Source organism: Salvelinus namaycush, chromosome 2, assembly GCF_016432855.1.
Source record: "Salvelinus namaycush isolate Seneca chromosome 2, SaNama_1.0, whole genome shotgun sequence".
NCBI classification, from domain to species: Eukaryota; Metazoa; Chordata; class Actinopteri; order Salmoniformes; family Salmonidae; genus Salvelinus; species Salvelinus namaycush.
This window is the reverse complement of record NC_052308.1, coordinates 38,576,864-38,603,496: the sequence shown is the minus strand read 5'-3', so window position 1 is coordinate 38,603,496 and position 26,633 is coordinate 38,576,864. Positions and strand designations below refer to the sequence as shown.

At 39.9% G+C, this 26,633-nt stretch overlaps 1 protein-coding gene across 1 annotated transcript in view; it reads left to right on the top strand.

Moving 5' to 3' along the window:
* The first annotated feature begins 2,568 nt into the window (after positions 1-2,568).
* The window catches only part of LOC120025877 (sodium- and chloride-dependent GABA transporter 2-like), a 28,161-nt gene continuing 4,096 nt past the window's right edge, over positions 2,569-26,633 (top strand). Inside the window, exons 1-12 of the mRNA XM_038970591.1 lie at positions 2,569-2,773; positions 10,407-10,541; positions 11,743-11,883; positions 12,239-12,329; positions 12,470-12,602; positions 12,716-12,850; positions 14,444-14,547; positions 14,772-14,896; positions 15,093-15,205; positions 15,376-15,513; positions 15,853-15,955; positions 18,760-18,860. Coding sequence (XP_038826519.1) covers positions 2,569-2,773; positions 10,407-10,541; positions 11,743-11,883; positions 12,239-12,329; positions 12,470-12,602; positions 12,716-12,850; positions 14,444-14,547; positions 14,772-14,896; positions 15,093-15,205; positions 15,376-15,513; positions 15,853-15,955; positions 18,760-18,860 — 1,524 coding nt within the window. The remainder of the gene's footprint in view (positions 2,774-10,406; positions 10,542-11,742; positions 11,884-12,238; positions 12,330-12,469; positions 12,603-12,715; positions 12,851-14,443; positions 14,548-14,771; positions 14,897-15,092; positions 15,206-15,375; positions 15,514-15,852; positions 15,956-18,759; positions 18,861-26,633) is intronic.

Here is a 26,633-nt window from a genome sequence, read left to right as displayed (position 1 = left end):
TGGTCACCAAGTGAAGATTCACATCCCATCCTCATCGCCAAATGTGGTGGTTAATTTATTTACTATCAAATGAGAACAAACAAACTAATCACACAAGTCAGAGTTATACTTAAACTAAATCTTTATTCACGTATTAATAAGGGAGCAAGTCAATACAACACACAAAGTGAATCAATTGAGTGATCTACGATAATGATAGCTAGTCGACGAATCACCCTCAGATGATTCGTTGAGAGCCCTGAGACAAAGCTACAAAGATGTAACCTCTTTGGGCTAGGGGGTAGTATTTATATGTCCGGATGAAAAGCGTGCCCAAAGTAAACTGCCTGCTACTCAGGCCCAGAAGCTAGGATATGCATATTATTAGTAGATTTGGATAGAAAACACTCCGAAGTTTCTAAAACTGAATATTGTCTGTGAGTATAACAGAACTGATTTGGCAGGCGAAACCCCGAGCACAATCCATCCAGGGAATAAAAATGTTGAGCTCAATCTGTTTTCCATTAATTTTCTTTGGCAATCCCTTTTAATAGAAATATGCTTGCAGTTCCTATGGCTTCCACTAGATGTCAACAGTCTTCAGAAATTGGTTGATGTTTTTCCTTTGAGAAATGAAGAAGTAGCCCTTTCCTTTCTAAGAGTCAAGCCAAGTGTACTTTTTTGTTTGGGGCGCGCGACCTGGAACTCGCTCCACTTTCATTTTATCCGCTATTGAACACAATATATTCCGTTTTAAATTTGATTGATTATTTACGTTTTAAAATACCTAAAGTTGGATTAGGAAAGTTGTTTGAAATGTTTGGACAAAGTTTACAGGTAACTTATTAGATACTTTGTATGCATGTTGAGCGAGTTGGAACCGGTGTTTTTCTGAATCAAACATGCCAAATAAATTGACATTTTGGGGATATAAAGAAACAATTTATCGAGTAAAAGGACCATTTGTGATGTTTACGGGACATTTTGGAGTGCCAACAGAAGAAGATCTTCAAAGGTAAGGCATGAATTATATCGTTATTTCTGACTTTTGTGTAGCACATGCCTGGTTGAAATCTGATTTTCATGTGTTGGTATGCTGGGCGCTGTCCTCAGATAATCGCATGGTCTGATTTCGCTGTAAAGCCTTTTTGAAATCTGACACTGCGGCTGGAATAACAAGAAGTTAATCTTTAAACCGGTGTATAACACTTGTATGCTTTATGAATTCTTATTATGAGTATTTCTGTTTTTGAATTTGGTGCGCTGCAATTTCACTGGGTGTTGTCAAATCAATCCCACTAAAGGGATTGGCGCGCAAAGGGTTCCATAAGAAGTTTTAATAGCCAAGATACACCCCCTTCAGTCTATATGACAAACAACAGATGTATGGAATGGGTCACAAGGTAAACATTTGTATGAAAGATACTTATAATTCACAGCAGACAGTATCTGCTGTAAAAACTGTTCTCATTGTGTATAAACCCGGGTCTGGCCCCGAGCCATCTCCCCTGGTACCTTATAGAACAGAAACATTAACTAATGCTCTGGAATGGGTATCACCCAAAGACATTGTGAATCTCCTGTCAGTGTTAAATCTCCCAGAGGCCCACTTTCAGCTCCCACACACACAATAGAGTTAAAACAACCCTCTATTATGTTGCATAAAACAACCAGTTGTTGCAATTACAGTATTATAACATGATCCTGCAATTTTGCTCCCACACAGTTCATATGTAGCTGGTCATGTGTATTGTAGCTGGTCATATGTAGCTGTTCATACGTAGCTGGTCATATGTAGCTGGTCATATGTAGCTGGTCATATGTACTGTAACTGGTCATATGTAGCTGTTCATATGTAGCTGGTCATATGTAGCTGGTCATATGTAGCAGGTCATATGTAGCTGGTCATATGTAACTGTTCATATGTAGCTGGTCATATGTAGCTGGTCAAATGTAACTGTTCATATGTAACTGTTCATATGTAGCTGGTCATATGTAGCAGGTCATATGTAGCTGGTCATATGTAACTGTTTATATGTAGCTGGTCATATGTACTGTAGCTGTTCATATGTAGCTGGTCATATGTAGCTGGTCATATGTAACTGTTCATATATAGCTGGTCATGTGTAGCAGGTCATATGTAGCTCATCATATGTAACTGTTTATATGTAGCTGGTCATATGTACTGTAGCTGGTCATATGTAGCAGGTCATATGTAGCTGGTCATATGTAGCAGGTCATATGTAGCTGGTCATATGTAGCAGGTCATATGTAGCTGGTCATATGTAACTGTTTATATGTAGCTGGTCATATGTACTGTAGCTGGTCATATGTAGCTGTTCATATGTAGCTGGTCATATGTAGCTGGTCATATGTAACTGTTCATATGTAGCTGGTCATATGGAGCTGGTCATATGTAGGTGTGCCTATGTAGCAGGTCATATGTAGCTGGTCATATGTAGCTGTTCTCATGTAGCTGGTCATATGTAGCTGTTAACTGTGTGTCCTTATACTGTCTTCATAACACACAGACTATGTTAGATAAACGTGTGTTCACCGCATAAAACCAACTTTGTCTTTCTCAGTGTTATGGAGAAGCATAATGATCCCAATTTGAGGTTCAATAAGCTTTCCCAGCAGGAGATGGGTCTGGTCCAGCCTGTCCCTGTGCCAAGCACCCAGACCAGGGGACAGTGGTCCAGCAAGCTGGAGTTCCTCCTGGCTGTGGCCGGACAGATCGTAGGCTTGGGGAATGTATGGAGGTTCCCATATCTGTGCTACAAAAATGGAGGAGGTGAGTCTCACATCACATCTTTACATGATCATACAATTAAGCTCACATTAAATGTATGGCAAGGTGAGCCTTTGTCTTTTACATTATCAATGCAATCAATGCATTTGGCAATGGATCTACTTCAATTCGGTAAATGGCACTGTGTGCCCTTTTCAAAGGATGGATCCCAGTCGGTCCAGGGCTATGGGATACAGGGGGTCGAGGGTGGTCTGCCGGGCATTGGGATGACAACCCAACTCGAGATGAGGGCTTTTAGCGGGTGGAATAGTAGGGACCAATTGGAGGTTTACTTAGTAGCAATGCAAATATCATGGTACAACTATATAGACACTCAATCATTATGTTACTTTTTAATAGGACGTTTACAAACATATATTTTGATAAAAATAATTGAAAGGTGTGTCTCATTATGGTAAGTGGTGAAATAAGTATAGCCAGTTACAATTGTAATGGCTTAGCAGACAATAAGAAAAGACGATCAGTATTTACCTGGCTAAAAGAGAAGGATTATAATATCTATTGTTTACAGGAAACCCATTCAACAGTTTTAGATGAAGTTTTGTGGAAAAAGAACTGGGGGGGTGAAATATATTTCTCCCATGGGCAAAGAAATTCAAAAGGGGTGATGGTTTTAATTAACAATAATTTTGATCCAAATGTGCAACTTGTCCAAACAGATCCTCAAGGTAGATGGATTATTTTAAATATGTTATTGGACAATAAACAGATATGGCTTATTAACCTATACGGTCCGAATAATGATGATCCAAGCTTCTTTGACAATATATATAAGAATGTATCAACTCTACAAGCAACACTAGACTCTATTATTATAGTGGGAGATTTTAATACGGTCTTAAATACCTCTATGGACCGGAAAGGAAATCACACTACAAACTATCACCCTCAGGCACTTAAGGAAATCAGGAATGTCATGGATATATTGGAATTAGTGGATATATGGAGACTTAAATACCCTGACCTAGTGAGATATACATGGCGGAGGCTTAATCAAGCTAGTCGCCTTGACTACTTTCTTATATCATTCTCTCTGGCACCAAAAGTTAAAAAGTGTTTGATAGGGGACAGAATGCGGTCGGACCATCACATAATTGGCATAGATATTACTCTTACAGAATTTCCACGTGGGCGAGGATATTGGAAATTTAATCAAAGCCTACTAGATGATAAATTGTTACGAACTAGGACAGAAGAATTTATAACTGACTTTTTTAGACATAACATAGGTACAGCAGATCCCCATATTGTATGGGACACTTTTAAGTGTGCCTTTAGAGGCAATGCAATTCAGTACTCATCTATAAAACAAAAGCAATTTAGATCAAAAGAGTCCATATTAACAAAGGAAATTGAAGGACTAACAGTACAGTTAGATAACAATAAAAACGGTACCATAGAGGCACAGAATAAGTTAGAGGAAAAACAAAAAGAAATGGAGGAACTTATTCAAGAAAGATCCAGTGTAATATATTAGAAAAATAAAGCGAACTGGATGGAATATGGGGAAAAATGCACCAAATTCTTTTTCAATCTTCAATATAGAAATGCTACCAAAAAAAACGTATTAAAACTTGTTACAAATGATGGAGTCACGCATGATTCACCAAATGATATTTTGAAAGAGGAAGTAAAGTACTTTAAGAATATGTTTTCATTTCAGGCTCCTCCATCTCCACTAACTGAAACTAATTGTATGGATTTTTTCCCTAATAATAATGTAAAATTAACATCTGTACAGAAAGACTCATGTGAAGGCCTAATTACAGAGGAGTAACTACTTGATGCAATTGGGGCCTTTAAGGATGGGAAAACTCCAGGGCTGGATGGCATACCAGTGGAAGTATACAATTTTTTTTGTTGATATACTCAAAGGACCATTATTAGCTTGTTTTAACCACTCCTATATAAATGATAGATTATCAGACACGCAACAAGAAGGTGTGATATCATTATTACTGAAACAGGACCCAAGTGGTATATATAAAGATCCAGTCCATTTAAAAAATTGGAGACCTCTTACACTTCAGTGTTGTGATGCAAAAATCCTAGCAAAATGCTTGGCGCATAGAATAAAAAAAGTTTTGTCAGATATTATTCATCCTAATCAGACAGGTTTTTTACATGGACGATACATTGGAGATAATATAAGGCAAGTACTGGAAACAATAGAACACTATGAAATATCGGGGACACCAGGCCTGGTTTTCATAGCTGATTTTGAAAAGGCTTTTGATAAAGTACGACTGGAGTTTATATATAAATGCCTAGAATATTTCAATTTTGGGGAATCTCTTATAAAATGGGTTAAAATTATGTATAGTAACCCTAGGTGTAAAATAGTAAATAATGGCTACATCTCAGAAAGTTTTAAACTATCTAGAGGAGTAAAACAAGGTTGTCCACTATCGGCATATCTATTTATTATTGCCATCGAAATGTTAGCTGTTAAAATTAGATCAAACATTAATATTAAGGGATTAGAAATCCAGGGCCTAAAAACTAAGGTGTCATTGTACGCTGATGATTCATGTTTTCTTTTAAAACCACAACTAGAGTCTCTCCACGGCCTCTTAGAGGATCTAGATACATTTGCTATCCTCTCTGGATTAAAACCAAATTATGATAAATGTACCATATTACGTATTGGATCACTAAAAAATACACATTTTACATTGCCATGTAGTTTACCAATTAAATGGTCTGACGGAGATGTGGACATACTCGGTATACAAATCCCAAAAGAAAGAAATGATCTCACTCCAATAAATTTTTATAGAAAGTTAGCAAAAATAGATAAGATCTTGCTACCATGGAAAGGAAAATACCTGTCTATTTGTGGGAAAATCACCCTGATTAACTCTTTAATCATATCACAGTTTACCTATTTGCTTATGGTTTTGCCTACACCTAGTGACCTGCTTTTTAAATTATATGAACAAAAAATATTCCATTTTATTTGGAACGGCAAGCCAGATAAAATTAAAAGGGCCTATTTATATAACGAATATGAATTCGGAGGGCAGAAATTATTAAATATTAAAGCGTTAGACCTCTCACTAAAGGCATCAGTCATACAAAAGTTATACTTAAATCCAAACTGGTTCTCTAGTAAATTGGTAAGAATGTCTCATCCTATGTTCAAGAAGGGCCTTTTTCCCTTTATTCAGATTACACCTGCTCACTTTCGGTTGTTTGAAAAGGAAATAATCTCCAAAATATCTTTATTTTTTAAACAAGCCTTAGAAAGTTGGTTGCAATTTCAGTTTAATCCACCTGAAAGGACAGAACAAATAGTACAACAAATATTGTGGTTAAATTCAAATATAGTAATTGATAAAAAAACTGTATTTATCGAAGAAATTTTTAAAAAAGGTATAATTTTTGTGAATGATATCATAAATAGGACTGGTGGAGTAGTGTCACACATGCAGCTAACACAGACATATGGAAATGTCTGCTCTACCCAAAATTACAACCAATTAATTGCAGCATTACCACAAAAATGGAAGAGGCAAGTAGAAGGGGAAAAAGTAAGGAACTTGTATGTCGGCCCTATATTAAAGAACATAAATGGTTAAAGAAAAGTGTGATAAATAAAAACATATACCAATTTAATTTAAGGACCAAAAAACTGACAGCTGTGCCATATAAATTGCAAAATAGTTGGGAAGAGATTTTTGATGTACCCATTCCATGGCACATGGTTTATGAATTGATACGCAAAACAACGCCGGATTCAAAACTTCGAATTTTTCAATTTAAATTACTGTACAAAATTCTTGCAACTAATAGAATGTTATATATATGGGGGATACAATCTTCCCAGCTCTGCAGATTCTGCTGTGAGGAGGCAGAGTCACTAGATCATTTATTTTGGTATTGTCCGTATGTAGCTCGTTTTTGGTCACAGGTCCAGGAATGGCTGAAGAATTGCAACATTTGCGTAGAACTAACGCTACAGATAGCAATACTGGGGGATTTGAAAAGCCATAGTCAATCAATCAATAATATAATAATTATTTTAGCAAAAATGTTTATTTTTAATTTACAATCCGTGGAAGCTATGAGAATAGGAAGATTCAAATCTTTTGTGAAGCATCACAGCACAGTTGAAAAATATATGGCAAATAAAAATCCGAAATGGATGATGTTGGAAGATAGATGGGAAGGGTTGAGTGGAGCTGAAGGGTGGGACTAATAACAAGATAAACAATGTAGGGCATACGGGATCTGTGAAATGTGTATAGGGGCGGAGCTTTTGTGAAATAGCACAGTTACAAGTGGAAATCAAACTGGATGGACAACAGAAATAGAGGAAGGACTAAGAACAAACAAGAGAGAACTATTATAAAGTAGACTGTGTCTGTAAAATGTGTATAAGATGTATAAATTGAAGGTAAAAACAGAAATGTTTATCAGTTTACTCCAATTGGGGGATCGGTGGTAGGGTTTGCGGGGAATAATAATAAAGGTATATTCTTTAAAAAAGTATGTATGTCTATATAGGTATGTGTATGTATATATGTGTATATGTATACAGACGTGTATGGATATATATATTTACCCAAAAAAATATGGGGGATTGGAAATGATGCAGACGATTACATTGGAAGCAACATTCTTTCCGCAATATTAAGCTGATCCACCCCTAAAAAAAAATTAAAAATTAAAAAATAAAAAATTTAAAAAAATGTATGGCAAGGTGAGCCTTTGTCTTTTACATTATCAATGCAAAAGAGCTAGTCACTTCATTTAACTTCATTTTGGTGGAGACAGTACAGAGTTGTTCTTTTCATATCTTAGGCTAATATTGAAATCACACAATTACAAGACAGTAATGGAATAATCATTAAGAGATGTGTAATCATGGCCTGATATAAACATATCAGTGGTTGCTATAATATTATAGGGATATTTACACACTAGGGCTAGATGTTATCTGGCGGGCACTATAATAAAAACAACAGTGCATGCCTGGGTGCACAAAAGGCACCAAAACCTTCTAGGTGCTTCCAGAATCTCTATACTGATATGCACATCACTACTGTACAACATTTTGTTACGCTCTGATAGAAATATGCTATGGAGAACAAACATGTTTCTTTGACATGTAGAATTAGGAATCACGTAGACTCTATTCATGGCCTTTCTATCTGCAATGTTCGATGATGTTAGGCTACTGAACGTGTCCCAGATACCCCACAATAATATCCGTAACACTTACATGCCAAATGGACGCACAACACTTCAGGTGGTAGCTAAGTCCGCCAGCCACACAAACAAATATTTCCGTCCCTGTGGTTCAACTCAAATATAATAATATATATTTTTTTTTAACTGTATTTTTCGATACAATTTTTTTAAATTATCATCTTTGTAAATGATATCATAAATAGGACTGGTGGAGTTATGTCACACATGCAGCTAACACAGACATATGGAAATGTCTGCTCTACCCAAAATTACAACCAAGTAATTGCAACATTACCACAAAAATGGAAGAGGCAAGTGGAAGGGGGAAAAAGCAAGGAACTTGTCTGTCGGCCCTGCATTAAAGACCAAAATTGGTTAAAGAAAATTGTGATAAATTAAAATATATACCAGTTTCATTTAAGGACCAAAAAATTGACAGCTGTGCCATATAAATTGCAAAATAGTTGGGAAGAGATTTTCGATGACCGATTCCATGGCACATGGTTTATGAAATGACACGCAAAATGACACCGGATTCAAAACTTCTAATTTTTCTATTTAAATTATTATTCAAAATTCTTGCAACGAATAGAATGTTATATATATATACAGTATATGGGGGATGCAATCTTCCCAGCTCTGCAGATTTTGCTGCGAGGAGGCAGTCATTAGATAATTTATTTTGGTACTGTCCATATGTAGCTCTTTTTTGGTCACAGGTCCAAGAATGGCAGAAGAATTGCAACATTTACCTAGATCTAACGCTGCAGATAACAATACTCGGTGATTTGAAAAGTCATAGTCAATCAATCAATAATTTTAGCAAAAAATGTTATCTTTAATTTACGATCTGTAGAAACTATGAGAATAGAAAGGTTCAGTACTTTGTGAAGCATCACAGTACAGTTTAAAAATATATGGCAAATAGAAATCCAATATGGATGGTGTTAAGAGATAGATGGCAGGGGTTGAATAGAGCTGAAGGGTGTAAATAATAACAACACGATAACAAATGTAAAACATATGGGGTCTGTTAAATGTATATAGGTTCAGAACTTTTGTGAAATAGCACAGTTGCAAATATATGGCAAATAGAGACACCAGAAATAGAGGAAGGCCAGGACTAAAAACAAACAAAATATAACTATTGTAAAATAGATTATGTCTGTAAAATATATTAGCTGGAAGTAGAAGCCTAAGTGTTATTGTTTATTAGTTTACTCCAATTGGGGGAGGGGTGGTAGGGTTGTCAGGGTAGGTTCCTTGTTCCTTGTCAATCATTGGCTTATTGGTGAAATCAGCAATCAGACAATATCTTCTTTAAGTAAATCAATCAAACCAAACCTTTTTTAATGCAATTGCAGACAGAAGTTGACAATAGCACGCATGTTTCAGAGTTATTCTGTAAAATAAAAAAGGTCAAAGTTGCTTTAATATGTTTGCAGTCAACCCCTAGTGATGTAACTGCCTACGTCAACACCTTCTACTCATGAGACCAAGCCCATGCATGTACAGTTATACAAACTTGCAGGATAAACAATAGTCCAGTGTTTTCTAAGGGCTCAGCAGTAATTTTCCATTCCCGTGTGGCTTATAGTGGTATGTCTGACTTGTCTCTTACCTCTTTTACTCCCCTGCAGGTTTCTGTGTCTATGAATCTCTTTTAGCCTTGAGGCGCTTTCTCACAGACACCCTGTTTTGACCGCAATGGCTCACACATCTCTCAGACCGTTTCTTATAAGAGGCAGAGACTAGATAAGAACTGTGGAACAATATTAAACCTTATAATGCGTATATTGCTAATCTGTGGTCCAGGACCATATAAATGTAGTGGGGGAGGGTCTTATAGCCCTTCCCCCTCTATTAATACAACATAAGCATAATCAATTATTATATTACATCAATCATTTGGTGCAACCCCTATCATGACCCCAAGGTAAACCTCATCAGGTTTGTGGGGAATAATAAAGGAAAAAGATATTCTAAATAATATGTATATTTATATAGGTATGTGTATTGTATGTATGTATATGTATGTGTATATGTATGTATGTTTATGTATATATATGTGGATATGTGTATGTATATAAATATATTTACCCCAAAACTATATGGGCGATTAGAAATGATGCAGACAATTACATTGATGGAAGCGACAATCTATCTGCAATTTTAAAGACGATCCACCCTCTCACCCCAAAAAATATATATGAATAAAAAATACTTGTGTTCTCCTCTCTGGAAAGTAGAGATCTACTCAAACCTGAAGTGTGTGTGTGGGAGGGGGGGGTTCAGGTGGTTGAGATGGCTTCGGGGGAAAGAAATGTGTCTTGTGGAAAAATAATCACGTGAAATGAAACATTAAGTTATGGTCTTGGGCCATATGGTTAATTGTGGTTTAACTTGTGTTGTTCGTAAGGGGTGTTCTTCATCCCTTATGTGCTCTTTCTGTTCACCTGTGGCATTCCACTCTTTCTCCTGGAGACCTCCCTGGGCCAGTACACCACGCAGGGCAGCATCACCTGCTGGAGGAAGATCTGCCCCCTGTTTGAAGGTAAATATCAAGGCTCATATTTATAAAGCGTCATTGAGTAAGACTGCTGATCTAGAATCAGGTCCCCTCTGTCCATATAAGCTTAGTCATTATGATCTAAAAGGATAATATGACCCTAGATCAGCCATCCTAGGGATGGCAGGTAACCTAGTGGTTAAAGCGTTGGGCCAGTAAACGAAAGGTAGCTAGAACCAATCCCCGAGCTGACAAGATAAATATCTGTCATTCTGCCCCTGAACAAGACAGTTAACCCACTGTTCCTAGGCCATCATTGTAATTAAGATTTCTTTCTTAACTGACTTGCCTAGTTAAATAAAAAAAATCCTACTGGTATGCTATATGAATGTGGCCATGGGGTCTTGTTGTACGTATTGCAACCATATTAGGGATTAAATTGTCACTGTTTGTCTGACAATTGATAGCATTTGCTTCCTAATGTGAATTCCATATTGGGGAAATAGACATAAAAGCCTGATAGCTAGAAGGAAGAAAGGCTATAGCCTTCAGAAAAGTAAAGATTTGATAGTACTGTAAACTGTGCCAAAAGAAAAGATAACATTCAGAGGGACTGCAGACCAAACTTCGTCTGTTTTTTTGTATTCGTACTCAGGAAAACTCCTAGCTGCAATATCAAAACTTGAGAAAGTAGCATTGTAATCCAAAGCAATGTCAATATGATTTAAATTGGTATTCAGCACATAAACTCAAGGTTTCTGTCTGGAGTTTTTGTCAAGAATGTGTTGGTTGAGGGTGACATATAGGGCCAGACAATTAGCCATAATAGGTACAGTATATGCACAGTACATGCATGCTTTTCCTTCGGTAAATGATATTGCACTATTGTATTTGTAAAAGTCAATCCACCATGATTTTAATCACATTGCTTTAACAGTTTGAAACAATATCAGGATACATTTTAGATTGATTGTTGGATGACTGGTCTGTTTCTGGCCTGATTTAACTTCAAATATGAAAAAGGGGTTAAAGTAACAAGACATTTCACTCAAGTTATTGGATGAAGCTTGGATTAAACATCAACAGATTTACTCAGGCTCACACTAATTCATGAGCTATTACATGATAGAGTAAGTGACAGTGCTTAATGTGCAATGACACGTGCATTCAGGACACTTGTCCTGTGTTCAAACATTCACAAACATTCACAAAATCTCTTCCTCCTCCTCCTCCTCCTCCTCTTCAGGACTGGGTTATGGTTGTCAGGTGGTGGTTCTATATTCCAGCATCTATTACATCATCATTCTAGCCTGGGCCTTCTTCTACCTCTTCTCCTCATTCAGCTCTGAGCTCCCCTGGGCCAGTTGTAGAAACAGCTGGAACACAGGTATGTACTTCAGTGTAGCCTGAGTGCCAGTCTGCTTGTGCTGTCCTACCAACTGCTTGTCACTCATTGTCATAACAAACCTGTTTGGAATGACAAGGACAGCAATGGAGTTGGCATTGCAAAGAGCACAAACAGATCTGGGACCAGGTTAACTTCAGTGTGTAGACATGTTGATGGTGACATAGCTTTGTCATGCCCAAAAGATAGATAGTATCTTAAATTTATGGACACTACTTCAAACTGAGATATTATTGTTTTGACAAGTGAGTTTTATTTTTGTAAATGTCTCCTCATCCAGGAGAGATTCATAGAGTTCTGAGACATGCTTGTTATTGTGTAATTTCCTCCTAACCAGCAACCTGCATGGAGTTTGACAGAAGAGTAGTGGGACATCTAAATTGGACAGTAGCAGGAAACGCAACATCGCCAGTGAGAGAGTTCTGGGAGTGAGTATACAAAATCATTCCAATTTATCAACTCCTTATTAAGTCCTTACAGATGGAAATCAGGGCTATTTGCCTTAGGAGGCGCAGAGAGAATGGTGAAAAGCAAGTGGTGGGATTGTAACTCAAAATATGATTTTCAGGAGAAGAGTTTTGAATCTCACAGACAGTCCAAACAAGCTAGGCAGTGTTCGCTGGGAGCTGGCTCTGTGTCTTCTACTGTCATGGATTCTCTGTTACTTCTGTGTCTGGAAAGGAGTGAAGTCTACTGGGAAGGTAAGGTGGGATCTCTGCCATTCAACCTGATGACACCATGAATACTGTAGAGTTGTTAGGATGAGCCATAGACTGAGTGAATGTAACGCTGGTCTGGTCCCCCCTCCCTTCAGGTGGTCTACTTCACTGCCACCTTCCCCTATCTGATGCTGCTGGTGTTGCTGGTCCGTGGACTCACACTGCCGGGGGCAATAGATGGTATCAAGTTCTACCTCTACCCAGACCCAGCCCGCCTCACAGACCCACAGGTAGGAACACACTTCACTGTATAATTTGTGTCCAGGTGTAACAAAAACGATCAGTACATACTGTAGTGATTTGTGGGGGATAAATGGTCATGTTTCTGCCGGTGTTTGAAAGCTGGTCAACATGACCGAGGGCAGCAACCATTACCAAACGTAACTCCCTTGGTGCAACAGTTTGTGGTTAAGAGCATCAGATTTGTTACAATATCAATACCTGATTAAAAAAATACTCTGATTTTCAAAGCAAATGCATTTCCTGTTGACTTATTATAGCTATAGTGGCAAGAAAAAGCATGTGAACCCTTTGGAAATACCTGGATTTCTGCATAAATTGGTCGTGAAATTTGATCTGAAATTCATCTAGGTCACAACAATAGACATCCACAGTCTGCTTACACTAATAACACACAAACAACTATAGGTTCCATGTGTTTATTGAACAAAATGTGTAAACATTCAAAGTGCAGGGTGGGAAAAGTATGTAAACCCTTGGATTTAATAACTGGTTTATCCTCATGTGTCAACAATAACCTCAACCGAACGTTTTCCGTAGTTACGGATCAGATCTGCACAACGGTCAGGAGGAATTTTTGACCATTCCTCTTTACAAATCTGTTTCAGTTCACCAATATTCTTGGGATGTCTGGTGTGAACTGCTCTCGAGGTCATGCTACAACATCTCAATCGGGTTGAGGTCAGGACTCTGACTGGGCCACTCCAGAAGGCATATTTTATTTTGTTGAAGCCATTTTGTTGTTGATTTACTTCTTTTTTTGGGGTCTTTGTCCTGTTGCATCACCCAACTTCTGTTGAGCTTCAATTGGCGGACAGATAGCCTTACATTCTCCAGCAAAATGTCTTTATAAACTTGGGAATTCATTTTCCCGTCGATAATAGCAAGCTGTCCAGGCCCCGAGGCAGCAAAGCAGCCCCAAACCATGATGTTCCCTCCACCATACTTTACAGTTGGGATGAGGTTTTGATGTTGGTGCGCGGTGCCTTTTTTTCTCCACACGTAGTCGTGTGTGTTCCTTCCAAACAACTCAACTGTAGTTTCAACTGTCCACAGAATATTGAGTCAGTAGTGCTGCCAGAAGAGATTTCGGTAAGTCTTTAGCTGACACTCTAGGATTCTTCTTAACCTCATTGAGCAATCTGCTCTGTGCTCTTGCAGTCATGTTTGCAGAATGGCCACTCCTAGGGAGAGTAGCAACAGTAATGAACTTTCTCCATTTGCAGACAATATGTCTTACGGTGGACTAATGAACATCAAGGCTTTTAGAGACACTTTTGTAACCCTTTCCAGCGTCATGCAAGTCAACAATTCTTAATATTAGGTCTTCTGAGATCTCTTTTGTTCAAGGCATGGATCACATCAGGCAATGCTTCTTGTGAATAGCAAACTCACATCTTGTGAGTGTGTTTTATAGGGTAAGGCAGCTCGAACCAACATCTCCAATCTAGTCTCATTGATTGGACACAAGGTTAGCTGACTCCTGACTCCAATTTACCTTTGGAGAACTCATTAGCCTCATTAGCTCTGGTGTGTCTCACAGGAGAACTCATTACCCTCATTAGCTCTGGTGTGTCTCACAGGTGTGGATGGATGCTGGAACACAAATCTTCTTTTCCTATGCTATCTGCCTCGGCTGCCTGACTGCTCTTGGCAGCTACAACAAATATGACAACAACTGTTACAAGTGAGTGGAAGAATTATGTACACAAACAGTAAATGTGCCTTGCTAGATAAAATGTGCTGGCAGAATGTTTTCTCTTGCCTGCAAAAACGTCCCCTGTGCACATAATTCTTTGGAGGTTGGGTTGCAGAAATGGTAGGGTATCTGGGAAGTTTGATGATCTCCATATTGTAGGTCATTTGGATGCCTTCGTGTTGTGACTAACAGGGAAGTGAATCTCTTTTTAGGGACTGTGTGTACCTGTGCCTGTTGAACAGTGGAACCAGCTTTGTGGCCGGTTTTGCAATCTTCTCTGTTCTGGGATTCATGGCTTATGAACAAGGGACAGACATCTCAACGGTGGCCGAATCAGGTAAGTGTTGCAGCAGTGAGATACGAATGAATGAATTAAGTAATGAATAAACAAATTTACAAATAAACAAACAAATTAACATACCCTTGTAAGTTCTGGTTTGTTACAAGACAGGTGACTTAGCATTTCAAGGATCTAACTATTCCCTCTGCCTCGGAGAGTTCAGTAATGAGTTTACCTGTGTTGCTGCATACAGGTCCTGGCCTGGCATTCATCGCCTACCCTCATGCCGTGGCCATGATGCCATTACCACAGCTTTGGGCCATCTTCTTCTTCATCATGATAATCCTACTGGGGTTAGACAGTGAGGTGTGTTAGTGTGGTCCTGAAGGCCTACGGAATATTTCCTTAGTGAAGGATAATTACATAACCGACAATAGATGCTACAATCATCACAAAACTCAATGGATATGAAACTGTGAAGGAGTAGCTAGTATTTCGAAGAGAGTTTCCACTGAACTACCCCATCTCTCCTTCAGTTTGTAGCTCTGGAGGCTTTGATGACAGCTATCTCAGACATGAATCCCTCCTTCTTCCTGGTTGGCCATCGGCGTAAAATCCTCCTCCTCATCATCAGTGTGGGTAGCTTCTTCATTGGCCTGGTCATGGTCACAGAGGTGAGAAGTCATTTGAAGTCACCATTCTATAAGGATATAGGTTATAAAATATAGAATTTAAAGGCCATCGTTATTAGATTAATCATGACAGTAACGAGATATATGATCAAAAATCGACCTCCCAAGTGATCTGTTTCAACATATCCCTGTGTTTCAACATACCTCCTCGTTCCGCATAATTGTTGGTTGATTCCACTTATTTCGTAAGCGATTGGGCTGCTGGACACACCTACGATCATTGTCTGAGTGTTTTGTAGACTCTGGAGGTAGATTATAGTCTTATTGTTGTGCTCAGTAAGACCTTATACTTTCTTTCTCTTTCGACCCCTCTATTTGCAGGGAGGCCTGTATATCTTCCAGCTGTTTGATTACTATGCCTGCAGTGGGATGACTCTGCTTCTCTTCGCTATACTACAGTCAGTGTGTATCAGCTGGGTTTATGGTGAGTTAGCCCGGCCTACTCCCAGTGCCGCATAGGGCCCGCAACCACTTTTGTTCGATGTCAGTCGGGGTCTCAACTTACTGTTAGTTAAGATAGTAGAATACACAATGTGACATTTTGAAACGTGGTAGTGCACCCGCAGTTTTCCTCTTGTTATGTCAGTCACTGACAGTCACCCAATTAGCCCATGTCAGCTACCATGTTATAGTTTGCTAGGTAAGTTAGTTTATCCAGCTTTCTAAACCTTGTATTATATTACAAACATTTATTAAGGCAATTTCATGTAAGTTATTAAATGTTACCACTATCATTGTAGGTGTTCTGAAAAGATAATAGTAAAATATGGTCAGTGCTATCAGGGATCCTTGGGACGTCCATACCTTAAACCCTAACTTAACCCCTCCCTTACCCTGACCTTAACCATTTTAAATGTCAACTTCAATGGAGTAGGAACGTCCCAACGATCCCTGATAACAAGGAGCTGTAAAAGACCCTGCTTGGCCCCATTCCATCAATCCCAGATAATCAATCACAGAAACCCTAATTGCAGGTCAGCTTCCCTCAGGATGTTTCTGTTCAAGGTGTTTTTGGCATTATCCAAGTTGTTCCTCTGGCACACATTGCCACTTTGGACATTGATGTGAAACGACATCTCGTTACTTATAAGGTTCTGACAATGTTGGTCAAAAATGAGTTATTCACATAGAGTTGCTCTTTATGTGGTCCTTTACGTGTGAGATATGTCAGATTTTTGAAAATGTTAATTTACAATGACAAAATGAAAAATCGGATGTTCTATCTATGCTAACACCTTTTTTCTTGGTGCTTTAACCTGTTTGGGGTGCAGCCCGACACCGGTACACTTATGACAACATCCAGCTCAAGTGCAGGGTGCGAAATTCAAAAGATATTTTTTTTAAATATTTAACTTTCACACATTAACAAGTCCAATACAACATATGAAAGGTACACATCTTGTGAATCAAGCCAACATGTCCGATTTTTAAAATGTTTTACAGGGAAGACACTATGTAAATCTATTAGCTAACCACGTTAGCAAAAGACACCACTTTTCTTACTCCATCAGTTTTTTACTCCATCAGTAGCTATCACAAATTCGACCAAATAAAGATATAAATAGCCACTAACCAAGAAACAACTTCATCAGATGACAGTCTGATAACATATTTATTGTATAGCATATGTTTTGTTAGAAAAATGTGCATATTTCAGGTATAAATCATAGTTTACATTGCAGCTACAGTCAGAAATTGCACCGAAAGCAGACAGAAAAATTACAGACACCAACGCCAAATAACTAAATACTCATCATAAAACATTTCTGAAAAATACATAGTGTACAGCAATTGAAAGACAGGCATCTTGTGATTCCAGACAATATTTCCGATTTATCAAGTGTTTTACAGAGAAAACACAATATAGCGTTATATTAGCGTAGCCACAATAGCCAGAAACACTTGGGCACCGACGACCAGTTCACATGCACGACAGATATTAGAAATAGCATCATAAAATGTTTCTTACTTTTGGTGATCTTCCGTCAGAATGTTGGACAAGGTGTCCTTTGTCCAGAACAGTCGTTGTTTGGATCTGGAACGGCAAATTTCCCTCTTGATTTAGCATGGGCACTTGCCAAGTGGCACGGATCTCTCCAACGTCAACAAAGTCAGAGAACGGAACACGGCAAAACTCCCGAAAAAATTTCAATAATCTGATTAAACTATATTGAAAAAACATACTTTACGATGATATGGTCACATGTATCAAATAAAATCTAAACTGGAGATGTTAGTCGTCCATAACGACAGCTAAACAGAAGGCAAATCCATGTCCCCTTTCGCGCGCTCCAGAAACAGGAAATGGACGGTCACGTCATACAAAGAGCTTTAATTCCACCTCAGACCAAGATAAACACGAAATTTCTTCTCTCACCGCCTCTTGACAACCAGGGGAAGGTGTATGAAGTGTACGTAGACTCTTACGTATCATGCCCATGTATAGGCAGGAAGTTGAACAGAGCATCGATTTCTGACATTCCACTTCCTGGTCAGGAAATGTGCTGCAGAATGAGTTCTGTTTCACTCAGAGAAATAATTCAAACGGTTTTAGAAACTAGAGAGTTTTCTATCCAATAGTAATAATAATATGCATATTGTACGAGCAAGAATTGAGTACGAGGCCGTTTGAAATGGGCACGATTTAACTGGCTACTCAATACTGCCCCTTGCAGCCATAACAGGTTAGGTTCTATATGCAATCCAATGACACAATGCTGGGTTGTCAATAACAAATAATTGTACATAAGTAAGGTGATATACTTGAAAACAGGAGGACATCACAAAACAGTTCTGAGATCTGTGACTTGAAACATTTTTATTATCTCAAAACTATTCATTTTGCACATAGAACCTTATAGTCCCACCCCTGGGTGCTTGTTTTGTTTTTGCCATAACACTACACAACTGAATCAAATACTAAAAGCTTGATGAGTTGGTTATTTGAATCAGCTGTTGGGGGCCCAGGACTGAGTTTGGGAAACCCTGGATAGAGCTGCTTTCCAGGTTTTCTAATCTGCAATTGTTTAAACCTGTCTGTCACTTGGTGGTTTGAGAATGTTAACCTGGGTATTTGACAGACCAACTGTGTATTTGACAGACCAACTGTGTATTTGACAGACCAACTGTGTATTTGACAGACCAACTGGGTATTTGACAGACCAACTGACCAAACCCTTTTATTGACTGCTGTTATTTTGAGTCCCTGTTGATATGTTTACTCCACAGGTGCAGACCGTCTGTACGATAATATAGAGGACATGATCGGTTATCGACCATTACCCATCATTAAGTACTGTTTGAAGTATTTCACTCCAGTCATCTGCACTGTAAGTTTTATTTATTTACACCCCACTGTCAACAGCAAATGAATGTTATTTTTCCAATTATACACTGCTCAAAAAAATAAATGGAACACTTAAACAACACAATGTAACTCCAAGTCAATCACACTTCTGTGAAATCAAACTGTCCACTTAGTAAGCAACACTGATTGACAATAAATTTCACATGCTGTTGTGCAAATGGAATAGACAACAGGTGGAAATTATAGGCAATTAGCAAGACACACTCCCAATAAAGGAGTGGTTCTGCAGGTGGTGACCACAGACCACTTCTCAGTTCCTATGCTTCCTGGCTGATGTTTTGGTCACTTTTGAATGCTGGCGGTGCTTTCACTCTAGTGGTAGCATGAGACGGAGTCTACAACCCACACAAGTGGCTCAGGTAGTGCAGCTCATCCAGGATGGCACATCAATGCGAGCTGTGGCAAGAAGGTTTGCTGTGTCTGTCAGCGTAGTGTCCAGAGCATGGAGGCGCTACCAGGAGACAGGCCAGTACATCAGGAGACGTGGAGGAGGCCGTAGGAGGGCAACAACCAGCAGCAGGACCGCTACCTCCGCCTTTGTGCAAGGAGGAGCAGGAGGAGCACTGCCAGAGCCCTGCAAAATGACCTCCAGCAGGCCACAAATGTGCATGTGTCTGCTCAAACGGTCAGAAACAGACTCCATGAGGGTGGTATGAGGGCCCGACGTCCACAGGTGGGGGTTGTGCTTACAGCCCAACACCGTGCAGGATGTTTGGCATTTGCCAGAGAACACCAAGATTGGCAAATTCGCCACTGGCGCCCTGTGCTCTTCACAGATGAAAGCAGGTTCACACTGAGCACACGTGACAGAGTCTGGAGACGCCGTGGAGAACGTTCTGCTGCCTGCAACATCCTCCAGCATGACCGGTTTGGCGGTGGGTCAGTCATGGTGTGGGGTGGCATATCTTTGGGGGGCCATGTGCTAGCCAGAGGTAGCCTGACTGCCATTAGGTACCGAGATGAGATCCTCAGACCCCTTGTGAGACCATATGCTGGTGCGGTTGGCCCTGGGTTCCTCCTAATGCAAGACATTGCTAGACCTCATGTGGCTGGAGTGTGTCAGCAGTTCCTGCAAGAGGAAGGCATTGATGCTATGGACTGGCCCGCCCGTTCCCCAGACCTGAATCCAATTGAACACATCTGGGACATCATGTCTCGCTCCATCCACCAACGCCACGTTGCACCACAGACTGTCCAGGAGTTGGCGGATGCTTTAGTCCAGGTCTGGGAGGAGATCCCTCAGGAGACCATCCGCCACCTCATCAGGAGCATGCCCAGGCGTTGTAGGGAGGTCATACAGGCACGTGGAGGCCACGCACACTACTGAGCCTCATTTTGACTTGTTTTAAGGACATTACATCAAAGTTGGATCAGCCTGTAGTGTGGTTTTCCACTTTAATTTTGAGTGTGACTCCAAATCCAGACCTCCATGGGTTGATAAATTTGATTTCCATTGATAATTTTTGTGTGATTTTGTTGTCAGCACATTCAACTATGTAAAGAAAAAAGTATTTAATAAGAATATTTCATTCATTCAGATCTAGGATGTGTAATTTTAGTGTTCCCTTTATTTTTTTGAGCAGTGTAGTTATAGTAAACATGATGTTGATGTCCCAGTAATACAAGTGATTTACAGAAAACCAGAAGTTAAGATGACAATACAGAGAAATATAAATCAAATGGACGCCTATGTGTAACCTATGTAAAGTAGATAATCCTAACTTTATGTTCATTATAAATGCTTCTATAAAAACGAAGAGAGTCGCACACTCTGTATAAACTCACTGTAATTTATTGGGTAAACCACCAACGTTTCGACATCATTGTTCCTTCTTCAGGGTAATGTTATGAATGATTGAACCAGGTTATGTAGACAAAACAGTGCAATTAGTGCAACTAATGACAATAGTGAGAGGTGTGTCATAATTATTAGGTTGATTAGAATGAATTGAGTGAAACATTTAGAATATAATAGTTTACAGCATATTGAATATATTAGGCTGTTATCATTAGCACTAGCATAGGATTAACATTAACATACATTACTGTTTAAATTAATTTCACATATACAGTAACACACAAGTTGACACACCTAGTCATTCAAGGGTTTTTCTTTATTTTTTTTACTATTTTCTACATTGTAGAATAATAGTGAAAACATCACAACAATGAAAAAACACATATGGAATCATGTAGTAACCAAAAAAGTGTAAAACAAATCTAAATATATTTTTGATCTTAGATTCTTCAAAGTAACATCCTGTTGCCTTGATGACAGCTTTGCACACTCTAGGCATTCTCTCAATGCTTTTCCAAGCCCCCCCCCCCCCCCCCCCTCCTGCTTCATGGTGGGAACCACACATGCGGAGATCATCCATCCACCTACTCTGCATCTCACAAAGACACGGCGGTTGGAAACAAAAATCTCATATTTGGACTCATCAGACCAAAGAACAGATTTCCACTGGTCCACCATTGGGTTGCTCTGGCACCCCAATGGTGGAACAAACTCCCTCACGACGCCAGGTCAGCGGAGTCAATCACCACCTTCCGGAGACACCTGAAACCCCACCTTTTTAAGGAATACCTAGGATAGGATAAAGTAATCCTTCTAACCCCCCCCCCCCCCCCCCCCCTTAAAAGAGTTAGATGCACTATTGTAAAGTGGTTGTTCCACTGGATATCATAAGGTGAATGCACCAATTTGTAAGTCGCTCTGGATAAGAGCGTCTGCTAAATGACTTAAATGTAAATGTAATTTCCATAGCTCATGTTTCTTTGCCCAATCATGTCTCTTCTTATTATTGGTATACTTTAGTAGTGGTTTCTTTGCAGCAATTTGACCACGGAGGCCTGATTCACGCAGTCTCTTCTGAACAGTTGATGTTGAGATGTGTCTGTTAGTTGAACTCTGTGAAGCATTTATTTGGGCTGCATTCTGAGGGGTAGTTAACTCTAATGAATTGTCCTCTGCAGCAGTGGTAACTCGGTCTTCCTTTCCTGTGGCGGTCCTCATGAGAGCCAGTTTCATCATAGCACTTTTTTGCAACTGCACTCGAAGAAACTTTCAAAGTTGTTGAAATGTTCTGCATTGTCGGATCTTCATGTCTTAAAGTAATGACGGACTGTCATTTCTCTTTGCTTATTTGAGCGGTTCTTGCTATCGTATGGACGTGGTCTTTACCAAATTGTTTTATTTATTTATTTCACCTTTATTTAACCAGGTAGTTGAGAACAAGCTCTCATTTACAATTGCGACCTGGCCAAGATAAAGCAAAGCAGTTCGACACATACAACAACAGAGTTACACATGGAGTAAAACAAACATACAGTCAATAATACAGTAGAAAAATAAGTCTATATACAATGTGAGCAAATTATGTGAGATAAGGGAGGTAAAGGCAAAAAAGGCCATGGTGGCGAAGTAAATACAAAATAGCAAGTAAAACACTGGAATGGTAGATTGCAGTGGAAGAATGTGCAAAGTAGAAATAATGGGGTGCAAAGGAGAAAAATAAAAATACAGTAGGGGAAGCGGTAGTTGTTTGGGCTAAATTATAGATGGGCTATGTACAGGTGCAGTAATCTGTGAGCTGCTCTGACAGCTGGTGCTTAAAGATAGTGAGAAGTGTTTCCAGTTCAGAGATTTTTGTAGTTCGTTCCAGTCATTGGCAGCAGAGAACTGGAAGGAGAGGCGGCCAAAAGAGGAATTGGCTTTGGGGGTGACCAGAGAGATATACCTGCTGGAGCGTGTGCTACAGGTGGGTGCTGCTATGGTGACCAGCGAGCTGAGATAAGGGGGGAATTTACCTAGCAGGGTCTTGTAGATGACCTGGAGCCAGTGGGTTTGGCGACGAGTATGAAGCGAGGGCCAGCCAACGAGAGCGTACAGGTCGCAGTGGTGGGTAGTATATGGGGCTTTGGTGACAAAACGGATGGCACTGTGATAGACTGCATCCAATTTATTGAGTAGGGTATTGGAGGCTATTTTGTGAATGACATTGCCGAATTCAAGGATTGGTAGGATTGTCAGTTTTACGAGGGTATGTTTGGCAGCATGAGTGAAGGATGCTTGGTTGCGAAATAGGAAGCCAATTCTAGATGTAACTTTGGATTGGAGATGTTTGATGTGAGTCTCGAAGGAGAGTTTACAGTCTAACCAGACACCTAGGTATTTGTAGTTGTCCACATATTCTAAGACAGAACCGTCCAGAGTAGTGATGCTGGACGGGCGGGCAGGTGTAGGCAGTGATCGGTTGAAGAGCATGCATTTCGTTTTACTTGTATTTAAGAGCAGTTGGAGGCCACGGAAGGAGAGTTGTATGGCATTGAAGCTCGTCTGAAGGGTTGTTAACAGTGTCCAAAGAAGGGCCAGAAGTATACAGGATGGTGTCGTCTGCGTAGAGGTGGATGAGAGACTCACCAGTAGCAAGAGTGACATCATTGATGTATACAGAGAAGAGTCTGCCCAAGAATTGAACCCTGTGGCACCCCCATAGAGACTGCCAGATGCCTGGACAACAGGCCCTCCGATTTGACACACTGAACTCTATCAGAGAAGTAGTTGGTGAACCAGGCGAGGCAATCATTTGAGAAACCAAGGCTATCGAGTCTGCCGATGAGAATGTGGTGATTGACAGAGTCGAAAGCCTTGGCCAGGTCAATGAATACAGCTGCACAGTATTGTTTCTTATCGATGGCGGTTAAGATATCGTTTAGGACCTTGAGCGTGGCTGAGGTGCCCCCATGACCAGCTCTGAAACCAGATTGCATAGCGGAGAAGGTGCGGTGGGGTTCGAAATGGTCGGTAATCTGTTTGTTGACTTGGCTTTCGAAGACCTTAGAAAGGCAGGGTAAGATAGATATAGGTCTGTAGCAGTTTGGGTCAAGAGTGTCCCCCCCCTTTGAAGAGGGGGATGACCGGAGCTGCTTTCCAATCTTTGGGAATCTTAGATGACATGAAAGAGGTTGAACAGCCTAGTAATAGGGGTTGCAACAATTTCAGCAGATAATTTTAGAAATAAAGGGTCCAGATTGTCTAGCCCAGCTGATTTGTAGGGGTTCAGATTTTTCAGCTCTTTCAGAACATCAGCTGACAGGATTTGGAAGAAGGAGAAATGGGGAAGGCTTGGGCGAGTTGCTATGGGGGGTGCAGTGCTGTTGACCGGGGTAGCCAGGTGGAAAGCAAGGCCAGCTGTAGAAAAGTGCTTTTCTCAATTATAGTGGGTTTATCGGTGGTGACAGAGTTTTCTGTCCTCGGTGCAGTGGGCAGCTGGGAGGAGGTGCTCTTATTCTCCATGGACTTTAGTGTCCCAGAACTTTTTTGAGTTTGTGTTGCAGGAAGCAAATTTCTCCTTGAAAAAGTTAGCCTTGGCTTTTCTAACTGCCTGTGTATATTGGCTTCTAACTTCCCTGAAAAGTTACATATCACGGGGGCTGTTCGATGCTAATGCAGAACACCAAATAATTTTTTTGTGTTGGTTAAACTTCTTATGGCTATGATCTCGTTAACGGGATCGATATGACAACAGCCAGTGAAAGTGCAGGGCGCCAAATTTCAAAACAACAAATCTCATAATTAAATTCCTCAGACATACAAGTATTTTACACCATTTTAAAGATAAACTTGTTAATCCCACCATAGTGTCCGATTTCAAAAAGGCTTTACGACGAAAGCACAACATATCATTATGTTAGGTCTGCACCTATTCACAGAAAAACACAGCCATTTTTTCAGCCAAAGAGAGGATTCATAAAAAGCCGAAATAGAGATACAATTAATCACTAACCTTGGATGATCTTCATCAGATGACACTCATAGGACTTAATGTTACACAATACATGTATGTTTTGTTCGATAAAGTTCATATTTATTTCCAAAAATCTGTTTACATTGGCGCATTACGTTCAGTAATGTTTTGCTTCCAAAACATCCAGTGATTTTGCAGAGAGCCACATCAACTTACATAAATACTCATCATAAATGTTGATAAAAATACAAGTGTTATGCATGGAACTTTAGATCAACTTCTCCTTAATGCAACCGCTGTGTCAGATTTCAAAAAAACTTTACGGAAAAAGCACACCATGCTATAATCTGAGTACAGCGCTCAGAGCCCAAAACAACCATAAAGATATCCGCCATGTTGTGGAGAACAGATGTCAGAATAGCATTATAGATATTCACTTACCTTTGATCTTCATCAGAATGCACTTCCAGGAATCCCAGTTCCACAATAAATGTTTGATTTGTTCCATAAAGTCCATCATTTATGTCCAAATACCTCCTTTTTGTTTGCGCGTTCAGCACACAATCCAAACTCACGACGCGCTGGCAGGTCCAGGCAAAAGTTCAGACAAAGTCATATTACAGTTTGTAAATCTACAATAATGTTCCAACCGGAGAATGCCTTTGTCTGTAGAAATGCAATGGAACAGAGCTAACTCTCACGTGAGCGCGCTCGAGGCACTCTGCCAGACCCCTGACTCATTCAGCCCTCATTCCCCCCTACTTTACAGTAGAAGCATCAAACAAGGTTCTAAAGACTGTTGACATCTAGTGGAAGCCTTAGGAAGTGCAAAATGACCAATATCCCACTGTATCTCCGATAGGCAATGAGTTGAAAACCTACAAACCTCAGATTTCCCACTTCCTGGTTGGATAATAATAATATGCATATTCACAACTGGGCATGAGTAGCAGGCAATTTACCTTTGGCACCTTATTCATCCAAGCTACTCAATACCTCCCCCAGCCATAAGAAGTTAAGGGCAGTCAGTTCTGAAGAGAACCAAGGGCTATATCTGTTCCTAGTTCTAAATTTCTTGAATGGGGCATGCTTATTTAAGATGGTGAGGAAGTCATTTTAAAAAAATCACCAGGCATCCTCTACTGATGGGATGAGGTCAATATCCTTCCAGGATACCCGGGCCTAGTCGATTTAGAAAGGCCTGCTCGCTGAAGTGTTTCAGGGAACGTTTGACAGTGATGAGTGGAGGTTGTTTGACCGCTGACCCATTACGGATGCAGGCAATAAGGCAGTGATCACTGAGATCTTGGTTGAAAACAGCAGAGGTGTATTTAGAGGGCAAGTTGGTTAGGATGATATCTATGAGGCTGCCCGAGTTTACGGCTTTGGGGTGGTACCTGTTAGGTTCATTGATAATTTGTGTGAGATTGAGGACAACAAGCTTAGATTTTAGGATGGCTGGGGTGTTAAGCATGTCCCAGTTTAGGTCACTTAGCAGCACGAGCTCTGAAGATAGATCGGTGGCAATCAGTTCACATATGGTGTCCAGAGCACAACTGGGGGCAGAGGGTGGTCTATAGCAGGTGGCAACGGTGAGAGACTTGTTTTTAGAGGTGGATTTTTAAAGTAGAAGTTAAAATTGTTTGGGTACAGACCTGGATAGTAGGACAGAACTCTGCAGGCTATCTCTGCAGTAGATTGCAACACCGACCCCTTTGGCCGTTCTATCTTGTCTGAAAGATTTGTAGTTAGGGATGGAGATTTCAGAGTTTTTGGTGGTCTTCCTAAGCCAGGATTCAGACACGGCTAGGACATCCGGGTTGGCAGAGTGTGCTAAAGCAGTGAATTAAACAAATTTAGGGAGAAGGCTTTGAACGTTAACATGCATGAAACCAAGGCTATTACGGTTACAGAAGTCATCAAAAGAGAGAGCCTGGGGAATAGGAGTGGAGCTAGGCACTGCAGGGCCTGAATTGGCACTGCAG